At 39.6% G+C, this 19,001-nt stretch overlaps 1 protein-coding gene across 1 annotated transcript in view; it reads right to left on the bottom strand.

The window, feature by feature from the left end:
* Window positions 1-4,661: 4,661 nt before the first annotated feature.
* The window catches only part of LOC133993328 (TSC22 domain family protein 1-like), a 41,813-nt gene continuing 27,473 nt past the window's right edge, over window positions 4,662-19,001 (bottom strand). The window contains exons 2-3 of the mRNA XM_062432244.1: window positions 7,310-7,361; window positions 4,662-5,502 (exon numbers count right to left, since the gene is read on the bottom strand). Coding sequence (XP_062288228.1) covers window positions 5,233-5,502; window positions 7,310-7,361 — 322 coding nt within the window. The 3' untranslated portion in view covers window positions 4,662-5,232. The remainder of the gene's footprint in view (window positions 5,503-7,309; window positions 7,362-19,001) is intronic.

Below are 19,001 nucleotides of genomic sequence, written 5' to 3'. Positions count from 1 at the left end.
TCCAGAACCAGCCTCTAGACTCCCGTTCCCCTCCTCATGCCCTCATTGAGTCTGGCTAACCCGCGCCTGCACATCCCTCCCGATCCCACTCCAGAGGCCCAGAGACTGACACCAAAGCTTCAGATCCAGCAGACCTCGGAGACAGAAGCCCCGTCCGCCCCATCGATAAGCGTTTACATGTGTCGCAGTCTGTGGTGTTGACAGCTTTTCTATGGACAGTCGAAAACCACACCGGCTGGAGAACGTGTGTCTCTCATGAACCACTTGGCTGTGTGTGTGTGTGTGTGTGTGTGTGTGTGTGTGTGTGTGTGTGTGTGTGTGTGTGCGTGTGAGACTGTTAACATGAAAGTGCGCGGCCAGTGATTCCTGCTGACAATGTGCCATACTGTACCTGCCTGTTTCAGTGTTTGTCTGCGTCGTGTGAGAAGAATCTTTTTTCAAATAAATGTCGAGCATTTAGGAAGCACCTCGTTTTAGACTTTGTTAATTTCTCCCACACACATTAACACACACACACACACACACACACACACAATGGTCTTTATGTCCTTGAGAGGACACTAATTGACATAATGTATAACCTTAACCATCTAAATTAAATGCCCAAACCAAACCAAACCAAACCTTTACCATAACCTTAACATTGAAACCAAGTCTAAACACTCAAATTGCCCTTTAAAATTGTGAAGATTGGCCAAAAGTGTCCTCACAACACAGAAATGTCCTCACAATCCTGGTTTTTGCCTGAAATTGGTTCCCTTAAAGATAGAAGCACACACACACACTGCTGTTTTAAATCAAGGTGTTAAAAAAAGCGCAACTGTTTGTCTTTAGGTACTTGTGGGGACATTATTTGATATAATGCATTCCTTAGGTCTTAATCTTAATCTTAACCATCAAAATTCAATGCCCAAACCCAACCCTTACCCTCACCATAACCGTGAAACTAAGTCGTAACCCTCTAATTGCCTTTTAAAGTGAAGACTGGCCAAAAGTGTCCTCACAACACTGGTTTTTGTCTGCAATTGGTTCTCTTAAAGATAGAAGAAAACACACGCTCTGCTGTTTTAAATCGAGTTGTTAAAAAAAAGTGCAAACTCTTTGTCTTTATATAATTGTGGGGACATTAATTTATATAATGCATTCATAAGCCCCTAACATTAACCGTAAATATCAAAATTAAATGCCCAAACTCAACACTAAACCCAGTTCTAACCTTAAGATGGGAAACCAAGTCTTAACCCTCAAATTGTCCTTTAAAGTTGTGAAGACCAGTCAAAAATGTCCTCACAACGCTGGTTTTTGCCTGACATTGGTTCTTTTAAAGATAGAAAAGACACATACACACACACACACACACACTTCTATTTTTATTGATGCTGTAGAAAAAGAAAAAGAAACCTGAAAACTGTAAGTAACAACAACAATCAGACAAACCCTGAGTCGTGACTTGACTCTCAAAGCACACAAATGTCAGATGTCTGTCACATGTGTGTCAGTATGTTAACCGCTCTGCAGCAACCACACATGCACAGAAAGTGTCTGCAGAATCAAAAACACACTTCAGTTACACTTTGTGTCTGATGTAGAGTCTCCAGACATCATTCAAGGCCTTTACAAATTGAATTCCTACAAGTATCAGTTCCTTGATGGACAGTGTTTCGTTTCCTGCGGAGTTTCAGTGTAATATTGCCTAACCCTAAATGAACTAAGTTACATTTAAAAGTAACCTGTGAGAAACTGAGCATCCCACCTGCAGAAAAACACACTATAACTCTCCCACTTTGTAGCAGGAAACACACCAGATCTTGGTTTCCAGGGTCAATTTTGATCCTGGAGGACAACAGGTGCTAACTCAAAAATAATGTATACTTTAATTTAAATGAGGCCTGTTGGCAATAATTTACAAAAAATGTGTGTAAAACCTGTGGCAATAAGTTGAAATGAGGTTGGCTAAAAAGGTCTAACACAGAATTGGGTGATAATTTACACCTTTATGCTTTATAAACAGTCAAACCAGACTGAGTCAATTTTGACAGGGAGGACAAAAGTTGCATGTTTGACAGGAAGACAACAGGTTAACTCCCTCCTGTAACGCTGCCAACTTTAACTTACTAAGATTTGACCATTCACTGGTTTTCACTTTTGATATGGAGGTTTATATCAAACCACAGCTGCTGAAAATAAATCCAGTATTGTCTGAGATTATTGCACTAAACAATATTTACAATAACAATCCATAAAAAACAGTTTCATCCTGTTTAAGGTGTAGCTTAGCCACCACAAACAAGTCCACTTCAGCCAAGGGGAGACCATGTGTCTGAAATACTGATCTGTGTTTCTACAAACTGTCTCAAATCATTTCTGGAGTTTTATTTTACAGATCTGTTATTTCCTAGACATTTCTTTGAAGTTTCCTGGAGAGAAAAATGTGTTTTGGTGTTGGAATATAGTGAAAACAGAGACAAACTTATATAAAGTTATAACTGAGCATCCTTTAAAATTTAATTTTCAAAGCAGTCGATGTCCAGAGGAATTTCCTTAAAGGCCAAATTAATACTTATTCATCAAGCATTTATTATTGGAAATTTTACTCTTCATATATAACGTTGAATTGTAAAGTTGCCTGTTGACAGATCACTGCACATTTTAGCACATTGAAAGTGTTATAACTGAACATCCTTTATAGTTTAATTGTAATTGATGCCATAAGACTCAGTTCTGTCTGGAAACCTTTGCTGAGAAGTTATCAGGAATTTAAAGATCTGTAAAATTAAGCCATATCAATCTTTTATTGGTTCAACCAGGGCTCTACTTTGGGCTCTATGTTTATCATCGGACCCTCCATCAGTAACTACCTACAACTACTAATATTAATTCAGCACTTTATTGGGAACACCTGTGCAACTTAATGCAATCCAATACACCTGTTCAAGCATTAATACTACTTATAACAGCTTCCTCATATGAATCTCAAAAATATTAATTTCCTACACTTATACAAAGTGTAATTACTAATTAATACCATCATAAAATAAACACATTTCTTCAACATCTATATGTACTGTGATCAATAAATAAATCATTGATATATTTGTCTATCAAAAATAACTAATGTGCTTCAGTCGTCCAAATGAGTCAAATCAAGTATCTTTCAAGGTTGACCTTTTAGTGTCACAGTCACCCTTTTCGTTACTATACTTCACTGCAGCTCAACAGAGAAACACAAAGAGGGAATTTGATGCTAAAAAGACTGTAAATGTGGCCGACATGATATGACTAACTCAGACCGCTGAAGTCTCAAACAAGCTTCAAATAAACCTTTAAAATGACTGCTCGGATACACTGGATTTTGTCCCCTCTCATTGACACTGAAAGCACATTTGAAGGAGATCTTTTAATACCCAGTATGAACAGGAGGCACAATTACAGCTTGGAAGTGGAAACCTGACTACTGCTTTAACTTGAAACACTGTCCTTTAAACTACTAGATAATCATCAACCTCAATCCAGCGACGCCTAAAGCTGACGGGAACTCACACAGCTGCAATACGACTCCCAACGTCCCGTCAGTGTCGGGAAGCGATGAGAAGAAGAAAAGAAGGACGAGAGCAGTCACCGGGGTTGGTTATTCTTCCTTAAGCATGTTTATTGAAAGTTGTGAAGTGCGGCTGTCAAGTGCAATTTTTTTGTGGTAATGTATGTTACAATTTTTCATCCGGTCTTCGCGGAAAAAACATGCACAGAACATGAGCATACAACTGATACACAGAATGTAAAAGAAAAACCATCTCCAGAGTTTGTATTTGTGTTGCTTTTTTTGTTTTGATTTTTTAAAGGTTGAAGATATTGTTCATCCAGAAGTACTTCACTGTCAAAAAAATAAAAATAAAAGGTGCAATACGTCAGGAAAAAAAAAAAAAAAAGATAGCCAAGTGGAAATGGTTTTACAGTAAGAGTTAATGTAGCAGTAAAGGGGAATTGGACAACATTGTTGGCTTGTGTGTTGTCACTTAAATAACCTAAACTCCCATCGATCCACAATTCTTGAAAATACAGCATTAAAAATAGACGACACAGACCGAGCGAGACCGGCACGACGTCTCTCGCTTTACTTCAATCTGTGTGACCTAGATAGCATCTGTTTGTCTTTTTCTCCTCCTCCTCAATCACTATTATTTTACATGTTACTTACACTATACAGAAATATACATCATCTTCTGCCCATCAAACTTTTTAGGAAAAGAAAAAAAAAGCTTTAGCCCAAAAATGTCTCTCAACCCTGTCAAATAAAGGTTTAAATTACATGCCACTGCAGGGCTGAGAAAACGGCAATGATGAGCTTTTTGTCACGGGCAAAAAAAAAACAAAAAGAAAAAAAACCTAAATGAGGAGCTTTGAAAGTGAAATACTGAAAATATAATATCATCATTTCCATAAGAAACCACGTTTTTTTTCTTTTTTTTGTTCATCCCACCAACCCACAGTTGAAGTAACGTCATCAATGCTGCCAAGTGTTGTTCAAAATACCCTCCCACCCCCTCCCTCCCCTACACCCTCCCAAAAAGACTCCCCCATTCCAGATGGGGACTTTGTCATGATAATAATTGCTCACATTCTTCATTTGTCACTCTGAGAAGGCTTTTTCTCTCTTTCTTTCCCTCTCTCTCTTAAATCTCTCCACCTGTAACTTTAGGATCTAGCCTCGAGAGAGAGAGAGAACCGCGGTTTTATTTACATTACATCATTCAGCAAGAAAGAAAAAAAAGGTAACAACCAATACAGTCGTCCTCCGCCTCCACCCTCCTACTCCACCATCGCCGTCATCAGTAAAATCGACATCACTTAAAATCCAGACACAGGCACAGTGATTTATTTTTTTTTTAAATCTATTATTAAGTATATTATCGCCACTGATAAGCTGTTTTGTTCCTTCTTAATAAGACATTCTAGTTGATATGTCCAAGGGTTATTTGGCAAATGTTCGATGATTCCTCCTCCTCTGAAACAGACAACCCCCCACCCCCCGACCCGAGTACAGCGTCTCAAGATTGTCACCCTCCACTGCCCCCGCTCGTCCCGCTAGCTGCATCCTTCTGAGATAAATATGTGCAAATTCTTGTCTTAACAGCGAAAAAAAACCTCCTGCTGTAGAAGGCAAGGTTTGGCTCTGCTGCCGTGGCAGAGCTCGAAAAACAGTCAAGTCAGTCTTATTCGTCTGCGTGGGTCGGGCTACGCCGAGGGGCCGGAGCTGTGCGAGGCAGGCTGGGCGAGGGTGGCGGCGCTCGGGGGCCCCGGAGTGGCAGATGTAGGGGCGGCAGGCGGGGAGCCGGTCTGAACCTGGGCCTGGAACTGTGCCATCTGCTCTGGGCTGGCCAGCGTCTTCAGCAGGGTGTTTTCCTGCTCCAGTTGCGAGTTGCGCTCGATCAGCTCCTTGATCTGCTCCTTCAGGACCTCCACCTCCTCGCGCACGGCGTACATGAGGTGACTCTTCACCAGGTCCTGAGACGACACACAGAGATCACAGTTTATGAATCCATCAAAATCAGCTACAGTTAACGTCAACCTGAGCTTACATGTCTCAGACTAAACTTCAATAGATTAAACAGAAGAAACGGACCAAACTCCAGTAAAGAAAAGCTACAAAATGTCCTGAACTGAACATCAAGTGACCCCAATAACCCAAAAGATTGTCTGTGCTTTAATGAAGTCGAGGCAAATGTTACTTAAAAATAATGAGAATATAATGTGTGTCACTGAAGAAGAAACTAGTCATCATTTCATACAGGAAAAGTGGAAAATATAAGAATTCAAACAATTTTATTTACAGGGAATCGGCAGGGTTCACAAAAACCTTTTAAATAACTCATAAAACTCAATTTAAGATCATAATACCAGCCAAAAAATAAGAAAATATGATCAGAACCCAGTGGTGATGATATGATCTAGTATAAGAATAATTCCTCATGATATAATTAATGAAATTAATGCAAAATGGACCTGGATAAGAAGCATAAAATAGACTGATGTATTAACCTACAAAAAATTATGAAATTATGTAAGTTTTTGTTGACATTGACACTTATCCATTGAGTTTATAAGCTTCCTCGCTACTTCAGCTAGCAGTCGTGACAGTGTTTGCCACAGGCCTGACGGAGCTGGCTGACACTGCACAAAAACAGATTAAACAACTTCCTGCATGCACAATCCATTGTTGAAACTATCCCACTTTTTGTTTATATATGTATAATGCCTGCAATCAGCTACAAAAACTAACTTTCATAACAAACATCACTGCTTACAGTAGGAAGGAGAAAATATTAAGACTTCTGTAAGTGAAATTCAAGACTTTTTTTACACACTCTAAGGTCTGGATCACGTTTCTGGAGACCTATATGAATGATGCTTACATCTATGTTGGTTTGAATTTTGAATGAGATACAAAAGAAAAAGTTGCAATCTGAACAATCTAAATCTGTGCAAAGTGATTGTAAACCAGGTATATTACATACTGGAAACACACACTGCGTGACATCAGTGCAAATAGATATTTTAAAGTGATGCTGTTGATATCAAATCATATTTATTGATAATACAATAAACAGATTTTTTTAAGGGAGAAACGTGGGTGAGTGTATTCCCAGGGTGCTACGTCATTAACTCTGCTACATTAAAGTGTTAGCCAATCAGAGGCCGAGATATTTATAACTGGCCGTGAGAGCCTTCCAGTTTGCCTAGCAACAGCAGCGCTGACAGAAACCACAACGGGAGTGAAACAGAAAACGAAACGAAGTGTTGTTTTCTGTGGGGAGAAAAATCCCCCTAAATTGCGAAACTCTTTAATAAGATACATATTGTAAATTGAGTTAGTTATTATTTTTACATTTGTCGTTTTATGTTTAAAAAAAAAAAATCCTCTACAACACTTAAAACGTTCATGTTGTTGTCTCAGTCTGCATACATAACGTTAGTAGTAACGGTTACACTGAGATGATTTATTCACTTATTTAGCATATTTAGTGCTACTTAACGCTTTAGTACATATGTATAATTAACTTTAACCAACGTAACACACAAAGGCCACTTTTTTTGTTTTGTTCCAATGGATTTTAAACGTTAAATGAAAACAAAGAGCAATGTTAGCGGATAAGTTAATAAACTGCTTCATAACAAAAGGTTACCTAGGTTACACGGACGGTTACTACTCAATCCTAATCAATGCCACTCACTTTTATTTGTCTCTTTGTAAATAACATTTTTTTTTTTTTTTTTTTAAAGGAGAGAGAGGAAAAACAACACAAAAACTCACCATTGCTTGTTCAATCTTGTTGTCTATGGCCACAACGCTGGCTCCTGACGAACTGCAAAAGAGAAAGAGAAATTGATGAGGCATGCTCACAGCCAATCTGTGCAGTACAGTAAATAATTAATAAAATATATAAAAAAGACCAGCCAGAGCCCCGCGGAGAAGCAGCCTCTCTCTCTTTATAGTAATGTGGGATTGTTACAGGGGGGGAAGCTACTGGAAATTTCTATAAAAATCAACGGGCTGTTTTCAATGTCCCTTTTTCCTTCCCTGGAAAGCACTTCTTTTTTCTCTTTTTTTTTTTTTTTTTTAAATGGCAGCGCAGCCACTGAAGCATCCATCACATTAACTGGGCAGTGCAGGTGAAAGGCAGGCGAGCCCTTTCATCAACACACGTACTAAAAAAGGACAGCAGTCTATCTATATTCACCGCTGCATGTGTTTTATTTAAATGGCAGTATTTACCTATTGTCAAGCTTGACGTGCGAGCTCTCTGCGCTCAGCAACGACGACAGAAAGGATATGGAGAAATTTCTCAGCTGGCAGACGCCTAGATCCATAGCCACGGTGTAGCACGGCGTATTCATGCTGTTCATGTTTTTATAGTCCGTTAAGCAAAACAGCCCCTGTGTCCCGACTCACTTCACCAGCTCCGCCAGACACATCCAACACCCGGCTGTATTGGTATTATTTTTTTTTTGTCCGGTAATGTTCGTGCACCGACAGCAGCGGTACAAATACAGTCCAAGGTCAGCTCATCTCGTTGCTACACACACACAAAAAAAATTCTGCAGCTCAGGGACAAACCGGCATAATTTATCCAGTGACACGCCGAAGAGCTGCCCCCTGATTGGTCGAGACCGACCTCATTTGCGTAATTTATGCAGGAACGCCCCCACCTGCCGCTCAGCTGATGATTTTACCATAAAATATTCCAAGAGCGGAAAGGAGGTGGATGGAACCGGGGAAAACCGGATGGGAAGGGGAAGAAGAAAGAGCTGTAATGCTGAAAAACAGGGCAGGGGAAGGGCAAGAAAGACAGCGACGGTGTACATTAATCAGCCCCGTGTTTCAATGTGATGTGTCAGCTACCAGTGCTGCCTTTTGGGCTTTATTACGATTGGAATTTACATCTGCCTCTTTAACCTCACAGATGTAATCTTGTTTTTATCTCTTTAAGAAGAAAGCAAAGCGTGTGTCTACCCAGGGGACTTTCAGGGAATCCCTATGCTAATATCTCATTATTTATTACTCATGGTCAGTTATCTTCTAACTCAGAAGTGAATATAAGCAGTTTTGGTGCCAAATAAGTCATTTTATGCTCAATTTGTATGGGTGCCACAATGTGTATAATTGCATAATTTTACAACATTTTTACATTCTGATGATAATGGGGAATTGGGAAAAATTGTTTAAAATAATCTGTCCTGAAGCAAAGTATCCAGGGATGTCCAAACACAGTATCCAATAAATCATGTCAGGATTCACCACTGACAACAAAAAAACACCGACATATTTAATATCTATACAATCAACAATGAAAGCATTATATCAAGAGGATAGTTAAAAGGTAATTTTCTGAACAGATAGAAACATGCCTTTTATCTAAGGCAGGTGATGAATTAAAAATGCTTTTGACATCCAGGAGTTACCATCATACATATGTGCATGTTGCCCCCATGTGGCCTTATGGAGTACTGCAGATCATAGTGGCAGAGACATGGTATTAACAAGGAGCCAAGAAGCTCTCATGGATAAGTTCACAATGATTCAAGTCTTTCTAAAAACAATAGCCAGGCACCCAGATGAACCCTGACACATTTTTTTGTTGCTGTAATCATTTATACTGTCCAAACTGGCATTAAGAGATCCCCTTCATGAAGCACTTTCGATGTAAGTGGTGGTGGACAAAACCCACAGCCCTCAAAGTTTATTTGAAGCTAATATTAGGCTTCAGTTCAATCAATAAACACAATATCTTTCAAGTTTACTTAGTGTCTTCTTAGTGCCAAATTTTTGTTACGATCCTTCCAGTGAATAGGAAAACACGGGTATTTTTTACCTTGAAGGCTGCATATGGGTAAGATATTTTACAAACTCAGACTATTGAAGCATCATTTTCTTCAAATAAACAAAGTACATGAATACATTTTTCTCTAAACAAGGAGAGTGGATTTTGTCTCACATCACTTGCATAGTAAATGCATTATGACAGATCAGTATGAACAAGAATCATGATTACAGCAAGAAAAACCTGTTTCATTGTTCATTGTGTTGGCACCGGACTGTTATTTTAAGACAGACTTTAAAAATGTGAACCGTTCCTTTAAACAATTATTAATGATCAAATAATTGATCTAGTAAAATAGATATTCGAGCTGTCAACTGTGAAGATAGAAACTACAACTATTGGTGAGTACATATCCATCAATGCAAACAGTGACACCTTAAAAAACGTGCACAATGCGTTTTATCAGTATCGTCTCATTGGTAACTATTAATTTCTCTCTTTGCTGATCACCTGAATTGATAGCTTTCATTCATATTTTTGAAAGAATGATACAAAGGCTCTTTTGCACCATCATACCCGAGGCCAATAATCCTGTTCACAAAATATGGTGTTGCTATTCTTAAGCAATTTTCTTCTCGTGCCTCAGCCTTTCACTGATGTGATTAGAACTTCTCACCGAGTCCTGATGAGATTTAAAACGCATGAGAACCAAGTTAGCAAGATATTATAAGACATTCAGATGATACAGGAGATCAAAGAGGTCAACGTAATGACATTACCACACTCCCAAAACTGCCTTCACAACACTTTACAAAGGGGAGTATCTTTGTGCTGAGCAGTCACGCAGACACACCTAAAAACAAACTCCTCCACACAGTAATTCCCACTTTTAAACAAAACACACACACACACACACACTGAAAGGCCACTCTCACACAGTCCTTGTACACCCAAAACCCTAAAAAATGATATGTACACACTCTTGACATTCCTGCTTCAGATCACACCCACACATTATACAGACCTCTGTATTCAAGAAACACTCCTAAAAATGTGTCTTTCAGCCTCTTTTTCCCCCACATTTATCAATAAAAAGAAGGTCCAACCAATTTAGAGTTTTGGTAATGCTTTAAAATAATGAGCACAAACCGGTGGTTAAACTCCTGACATAAAATAAGAGCAGGTGTGTCATCACAGGAACATGAAGACCAAGTCACAGGTATGGAAAGGTCCACATAAAATACTGCAAGACATCCAAGACCAATGTTAGAGTACACTACAGTCACCGGGGACAGATAAAACTTTCATTAATACGGCTAATGGTTTTCCAGTATTTTAGGAAGATATAATAAAAAAAAGTGTTAGTTAAATTAAAATGTTCAAAGGTGTTTAGACTCATAAATGGTGTTTAATGACATTACAGATCCTAATAAATACATTTCATTGTCACATTGGACCATTTACTTTCACGAAATGCTGTATTCAATAGTGGGAGAGGTGGCAAATATATCACTAATACCAGGAGTAATTGAAAAGCACCTTCCAACTGATTTAAAAGTCAGTGGTCCGCTCTAAACTAAGGGATAAGGCTTATTTGGGTATCACATCGCAGTCAGATTGCACTACACCTGAGTCTCAGCCGTTTAAAGCACCGTTACCATGAACAGAGCTCAAACTTAGCTCCTGAGAACTTGTCCTGATGTCAGTTTCTGCTTACTTCTGATCCCAGTCAAACACTTGAGCACTCAACATGAAGTCAAACAGCTTAATGAGACACTCTAAGCCACACTTATCTCTTCCGGTGTTTTCTTTGAATGGAAGAGGGTTCAGCCAATTATCAAGACCAAAATAGCCTGTATGACTTGCAGCTCTTGTGGAATGAAACCTGCATCTGATGCGATCTCTCTAGCACACAAAGGTTTGATTCAAGCTACACTGGCGGAAAGAGAGAAGTTACATGTTCCAAAAAATAAAATAAAGCACTTTAATGAGCGTCTGGTCAAAACAAGATTTCCATGCTTTCAGCAACAAATCCAGAGTTTAAGTGCTGCACACCACTGAAAATCAAGTGGATCTAAGTGTTTGTTTGTTAAGATTAATGAGATTTACTTTCCACCAGTGCAGTTTACCAATGACAGCATGCCTTTGATATTTTGAGGGGATGCTAACATCACAAAAAAAGCTGTTTTCTTAGCATGCGTACTTGATTTAGTAGCAAACACTTGAGTGTTTATCAAATGCAGACAGTGTTTTATGTAGGTCAGCCAACTGATGGCCTTGCTGATTTGCTGTATAACAAATCTAGCCCACTGACCTACTGATGCAACCGAAGAGAGAACTGACTCAAACTGTGTTCACCCGAAAGCTTGAGGTCCTCATACAGAGGCCTGCTTGAATAGAAAGCAGTCTTTTTAGTACTAATTAGTAGTTTGCAGCATTTTAAACACACAAGTACACATCCATTTCCAAAAACAAATATGCATCTGTTCAATCTGTACAAAATATTCAATATTCATATAAATCCGTTTCTTGCTACATATAATCAAGAGATTCTTTTAAATCAAACAAGCTTAAATCACAAAGGGGTTAAATACTACATTTACATTGACCTCTCTAATACAGTGTCAACAAACACAAGCATTTCACAAAAAAATGCTCTGCTGCTTAGATACCGTACTGATTGGACATGTGTAACAAATAAACTGGTACCAGTAAACCATATATAAAAAGGGTTAACATTGCATACATTGTGAGAGCTGTAGAAATCAGTAAGAATAATAATTTAAAAAAGCTTGATTGTGTGATACTGCTGTAGAGCAGAGGGTGACTTCATGTGAGACCAGATGGACTAACATGATGGAAACTGAGCTGCTACAAAACAGCCAAATATGGCAAAAAAGGAAACATGCTGTGGGTTCAATTACTCACTGTGCCCTGGAGGTATTAGGGTAGGTGACAGATATGTATAGTATATCTGTGCCACTGTTATAACACTTAAGTATACCTCCCAATTTATCAACTACAGATTTAAAAAGAACAAATGCTGATCAGTACCACTCAAACCAGTTTTTAGTACAGTACCTGTTTAATTTTATCTCAATTTTAACGCGACCCCTGAAGCCGTGAATGACTGAATAGGAAGTTCAGAGAGGGAGACAATACAGCCACGTAGCCTTTTGTGTGCAGCTACAGTAGTGATTGGCCCAGGCAGCGCTACGGTGCACTGCCTCCCTGGGGGATTCCCTGTCTTTATTTTACCTTTTGAGATGCTGCTCCAGCTCCCAGAACAAAAGCTTCATTGCCATCTCGTCATGGCCCTGCCCTCGTACTCCGCGCACTCTCATGGAGCCGTCCGTCAGGAGGAACATAAATACTCCACAAAGTGACAGAGCAGTGTGTCCCGAGCGTCTTTGTTTAGTGTAACTAACACCCCTCGTTCCTTATAAAACCTGGTGGAGAGATCGGAGTCGGCCCGCTATAGATGCATTAGTGAGAGCACCTGCACAGGCAATCAAAATGTAGCATTAGCAGGTTGGGATGACTGTGTATGTGTGTGTGCTCATTTTTCCTCTGTCATCCATTTGTGTCTGAATGGCTGACTAGTGAGTGAATGACTGAGTAGAGACGGTAGCTGGGCGGGTGGTGACGTGTGATCATGTGACACTAGGAGTTACATAAACCATCAACAGAGATTAGCATGTGGCCCAGTGATTTCCCTGCTCTGACACCACAGGCCCTCTATAGCCTGAGACTGGATTATACAATAGGAGTTTGAGCCTCAACTCTTCAACATCACTTCATATTTTACTAGCCAATAAACAATTATGTGTCTCTTTATAATAATCTAGTTTTATAATCACTTCTGCTTCACATAAGTGAGACAAAAGCAGTGATGTAGATGTCTTAATAAATGTCTAAACGCGTGGTCTGGATGTGCACAGGCTCGGTCTCAAAGTCACGTACGTCAGGGATTACCAACAAGCCTACATATTTTTCTGGTTGGGATCACTGAGTGTTCAAAGCTGTCAGGGTCTTTTTTTGTCTTTTCATAAAAACAGCAAAAGGAGCTCTGACAGTTTCACTTGTTGCTTTAGTGGGCAGTTTCCAACTGAATCAAGATTTTTTTCGAACCCACCCTGTAGGCTTGTATGCCAGCCCTGTGCGTGATAGTCAAGAGACCCTGTGCATCAGGGTCTTATCTTGTCATTTCTCATTGAAAGGCTGCCTTAAGATGGCTTAGAGCCTCAGCGGACAGAAAACACAACATACCCTCACAGAGCCTCCGGCGGCTTAGAGACGGCCGGCCAAGAAACAACAGGTAGAGGGGATGAGCACAATGCGGGGGATTTTACTTGTCCTAACAAACTTGGTGTGCTGGGGCAAATCAGCATCACGTGACCTCTCGATGGGCCATAAAAGTCCAACAGCTCTTTACTTTAACTGAGCAACCTTTTTCAGACTAACAGACCTCAAACAACTTGAAAACTTTGGTTGTTTATCAATAAAAACAATATATAAAAGGCTCAATGTTCTCTCTGTGATGTTCTATATGGTGTAACACTGAGTAGACATAACGGCCTCTTTTATAACGGCTCATGTCATAATCACTTTGTTGTTGCAGCCTGTCATGGGCAGCTGATATCAATTTCATCATTTTTTTCATGACGTTACTTTTCCAATGACAATCTACGACGGAAAGAAAACAGACGTAAGAAGAAGTAAGAAGTAAGATGAAGGAATTCAATTATTTAATCAATTGAAAAAGGGGGAATAAGAAGGAAGTAAAGAGTAAATAAATTTAAAAGAAGGGAAAAAACAACTAACAAAAAACCTCATCAAATTAGTATTACAGCAGCCATGGACATCATCATTGGGGAAAGATGAGGGGCTATGAGGGCTATACATTACATTGTATGGTGTCAAGTTAGTCCAGTGCTACAAGTGATTAAGCCTGTATGATATTGGCATTTCTGATATGTGCAATGCTTCATCCTTAGTTAAAAAGGTTTCAGAATAAAATAAGCTTTCCTCTTAAAGGTCATGAACTACATGAACTACAGTCACCACTGTTGCCTCTGGCAGGGGTGGCTATAAATCTAAAGTTCATCCATTTTTGTTGTGAAAAACAAAAACAAAGATAGTGGCTTATTTTATAGCACTTCTCAGTCTTTTAGTTTTTGATTATGATGTGAGAGGCGCTATGTTTGTCTGTTTTGTTTTGTTTCTGGTTTAATTCCTGTGTATTTACTGCAAACTGTTTCTCACAGGAAGATGAATTGCTGTCACATCTGCAGCCTACAGATAAATAGATGTTCGTAGGCGTGAAACTTTCCTCAATGTGAGTGAGTTACTAATTACATACTTGCAAATAACTGCATAATCTGATTACTTTTATCTACCCGACCTAAATGCTGGCTGACAGAACAGTTCACGTCAATGTCTGAGTGAAGGAATAAACTGTGAGGCACTCGAATGAACAAAAACACCACTTACTGCACAATCACTGGTCTTTGCCTCTGGAAATATTGGATTTCTTCCAAACTAACAGTGAAGTCAGTTTCTAAATAGATCCGAGGTGAAAAACAAGTCCTGCAGCATCAAAAAGTTGCAGCATCAACATCTTAGTTTTGTTGTTGAAGAAGTTGAAGGGCTTTACTCACTATCTTCTTCTTCTACTACGTTCTGGATAAGCACATATCTGACCAGCCTCCAGTGATGCTCAGCATGGACTTTTGAGACTTTAAATCTTGTAGCAAAGCAAAAATGTGATAAAGCTACAAACACTCAACTATAGTATTAATGCTACCGGAATGCATGAAGTAATGTATGCATCGATTAGCAGGCCCATCTAGTGGTGCATGTACTGTATTAAATAAAGGTCTACTGTGTAAGAAAAGTCAAACACTTAATCTACTTTTGCAAATACCAGCAAATTATTAAATCATACAAAGTACAGCCAAAAAAGGTAGATTCAGAGTTCAAGTTCAGAAGCTAAACGCATGACAGGAAGGTTTATTTCTCACCTTTCCATGTTTGAAATAGAAATACTGCAATATAACAGCTTGTTCTATAACACCATACAGTCTTTTTCTTTTTGATTATGATGCTAGAAGCGCTCTGTATGTCTCTATTTTTTGTTTCTGTTTTAATTCCTGTGTTTTTTGCTGCAAACTGTCTCTTTCTCACAGGAAGACGAATTGCTGCCACAATCTGCTGCGTTTCTGCGGAAATGCAATCTCTAAAGTTAATAAAAGAGGCCTGGCATGTCCCAGCGATGAAAAAAGAGGCCTATTGAATTGTTGAATTGTAAAGGCTTTTGGCTGAGCTGTAGTTTGATAGTGTAGAGTGCACACAGACTTTACCAGTAAGCCCTGGCAGTGGTTTTCCATAGTCACACCCTCACTATGGAGAATGACAGAGAGCTACTGAGTGAGTCAGTCAGAGAGGCAGGGAGGAATGATGAGTGGCCACTTTGGCCTCTAAGAGAGAGAGGTGCTATTGGAGCATTTGGGCTGACAGCAGCAAGTCCTTAGTCCTCGCTCTGTACTCAGCTCATGCACACTGGGGGAGAGCCAGAGGGAGAGAAGGAGGGAGAGAGTCAGCCAGAGACACAGAGCTGGAAAGGTCTAGATCCAACATTTCAGCATTCACGCTGTCTCAAAACGTCACAGGCAAAGACTGATAAATGTTCAGAAGGTGGTTTGACTGATGAGGATTGCTTGTTTTTGTTTAATAAAGTCAAATTGATTCTTAAATCTGATGTTTAGATCGATCTGTCAGCACTATTTGAAGCTCATCAGGTCAAATGTATGTGCTCACACTGCAGTCACTGCTTTTCTGTTCTAGAAATGCAGAAATGTTAAAATGTATTGAATTAAACACTGACCGGTGGTGCATTTTTTACAATACTCTGCTGGTAACATGAGCTCACCACAAACAGCTCTGCATGTTAGTTAAAAAAAAAATCACACGTTATAAATTAACTTTGCATAAAGGGACACCTGCAGCTGTCCTTAAAAACGTCCTTAGCAGTGACTCGAGTGTTAAAGTCGAAAACAGTGACACCACATTTCTGGAGTAAACTTCAAACAGTGACTGCAGGTGGACTTTCTGCTGATAGCTGCGATCCGTAGTACATTCCTCAGCCAATAACCTCTGCGGTGTTCATTGAGACACTTAAGCACCTGCTGGCAGGGAAAGGAACTCGTTTCAGAAAAGGGTCTAAAACACGCGTGCACGCACACGCACACACACACACACACACACACACACACACACACACACACACACACACACACACACACACACACACACACACACACACACACACACACACACACTGATGAAGATCCAGATTACATAAGAGCGTATGTGTGTGTGTGTGTGTGTGTGTGTGTGTGTGTGTGTGTGTGTGTGTGAGCAGCAGGTTTGAGTAATGTGGGGTGAAACTTGGCATTAACGGGATTAGCTGCCAAAGAAAACACAGCGCTCCGAGTGCAGACAAAACAGGACAGAATAATGCAGCGAGCAGCGACAAAGATGAGGCGAAAAGGCATATTTTGGAGTTGGAGGGTGAACGTAGCGATAAATATCTGCTTAAAGAAACATCAATACTGAATCAACAACTGGAGGCATCTACACAGGCATCAACAGTACATATGACTTCTCCTGTAGCTATGTCAGGTTGATGTGTCAGCAGGTAAAAATACAAATTAGTGCACTCAAAATGTATATTCCCAACAGGAAAACTCTTAAATAATAAAAACCTTACAGCTGTGTTTATTCAATGGTGTCAGTAATGGATTCTGAAAGTCCTATGAAGCACTGAGGAATATATTTACTCCCACACTATAAGTTTGCTTGCCTGTCTTTGGCTTCGGCTTTTCAGAGAAACATTTATCAAATCAGCTGTGATCTCCTCTCAGCTTTGTGTCAACAAGCTCACTTTGTATGCAAGCATAGTAAATAAAGACTAATCCTCCGGCTCTTCCAGGTCAGGAGCCTGTGCTTCCATGGCTTTCATTGCAGTTATTTTCCTGGTTTGTTGATAGAGAAACATCGTAAAGGAGCAAGCAGTTTAGATTTCATTACACAGAAATAAATATTCAGGTATATTCCTACAAGGTGGCTCTAATACAGGATGCTCTTTATTTTCCCTTAACTTACTGAATCCTTTTTCCAGTTGTCTGTAATAGACCTATGGAAATACAAGATAATTCAGAAAGTCTACAAAAACGTTTAATATATTCCTATCCTGACAATGTGTTCGTAGCGCTGCCTTTCTTCCATCCCCCCTACGCTTATCTCTATCCAACCACAGTAGTTAACAAATGCGTAAACTGTCTTTGCTCTGCTTAGTACATTTTTTCAGTACTTTACTCTCTCTGTAATAAAAGTGATACAGACTGCATATGTAAACATATGGTCTCAACTATATGTTTAGTAGGATTAGCACGCTAGACTAACATCAGCTATGTGACTTAACGTCCGCCCCTTGAAGTCTTTCAGAGCACACAAACCCTGTAAACACACAACTTTCACCTGCCCTGCACGGTGCTGTTAAACACAGAAGTAACACCTGATCTTTTTTCTTACAGTCTACAGGCTACACACGACGGTCACGTCTCTTTGGGTTTGTGCTCCCCTCAGTAACAGAGCGTCAGTGTGAGATGCGTTGGTCGGCAAATGTGCGATTTTATTTCGAGGCTATATTCACTCTCAGTCCCACAGGGTGCTGAAATTAGGCACCGACTGATCCAACAAAAATTAGCACACAGTAGTACCAACATAATTAGGTCGGTACCTTTAAAATTACTGAGTTTCGGCAACCCAACCTCTGCTGTATCTTATCTTTCGGGTGGAGGTTGAGGCGTTAGTGTGTGGCAGGATTGATCTGTATTTGATTCTTCTTTCATGGAAAATGTTAATGTCCATCTTAGTTTGTTTTCAGCATTTTAAAGAATTTCTGTCCCTGAATATCAAAAACATCTGTGCTACCTAAAATCTATTTCATGAATCATCTGCCGCCAAAAGAATACTTTTTTATAACAAATATACCGACATACAAAAATAAGGGTCTTTAAATAACATTTTATAGATATATATTTATAAAAAGATCAATCGATTGGGGGGAAAAAAATCAAGGCTAGATTGATTGATGAGAAAACATGATTACTCTCATCTTGTTTTTTTTTTCAATCTTTCATTAGCTGTTGAAGCAGGTCAGGAAGAGTTCATCAAATCTATAACTCTGAAACAATCAGGCTACAGTCCCTGGCCCATTTTCTTTAAACTGTATGTATGTGTGTGTGTGTGTGTGTGTGTGTGTGTGTGTGTGTGTGTGTGTGTGTGTGTGTGTGTGTGTGTGTGTGCGCACTCATGCTAGACTACCAGTATAGGGAGGAGGACAGAGCAGTCAGTGGATTAAGTGATGTCGACTCCTCCGTCAGGGCCTAAATCTCTGACGACAGCAGAGCTATCATGAGCACAGCTTAGTCACTGACAAACCGTAGTTTCCTACACAGCTTTACGGTTTGGTCAGTACAGTTTCACCATCATGTGGCTTTCACTGAGATGATCCTCATCTGGAAACCTATGCTGCTACATTTAATGCGCTAAAAGTTTCTTATGTTAAACCCCAATAATATCTGGTAACGTATGCGGTTCAAGTCTGCATCTATCAAT

This window comes from Scomber scombrus, chromosome 13 (assembly GCF_963691925.1).
Source record: "Scomber scombrus chromosome 13, fScoSco1.1, whole genome shotgun sequence".
In the NCBI taxonomy this organism is placed as follows: domain Eukaryota; kingdom Metazoa; phylum Chordata; class Actinopteri; order Scombriformes; family Scombridae; genus Scomber; species Scomber scombrus.
Note: the sequence above shows the minus strand (reverse complement) of the source record. Positions and strands in the feature narration are given on the sequence as shown.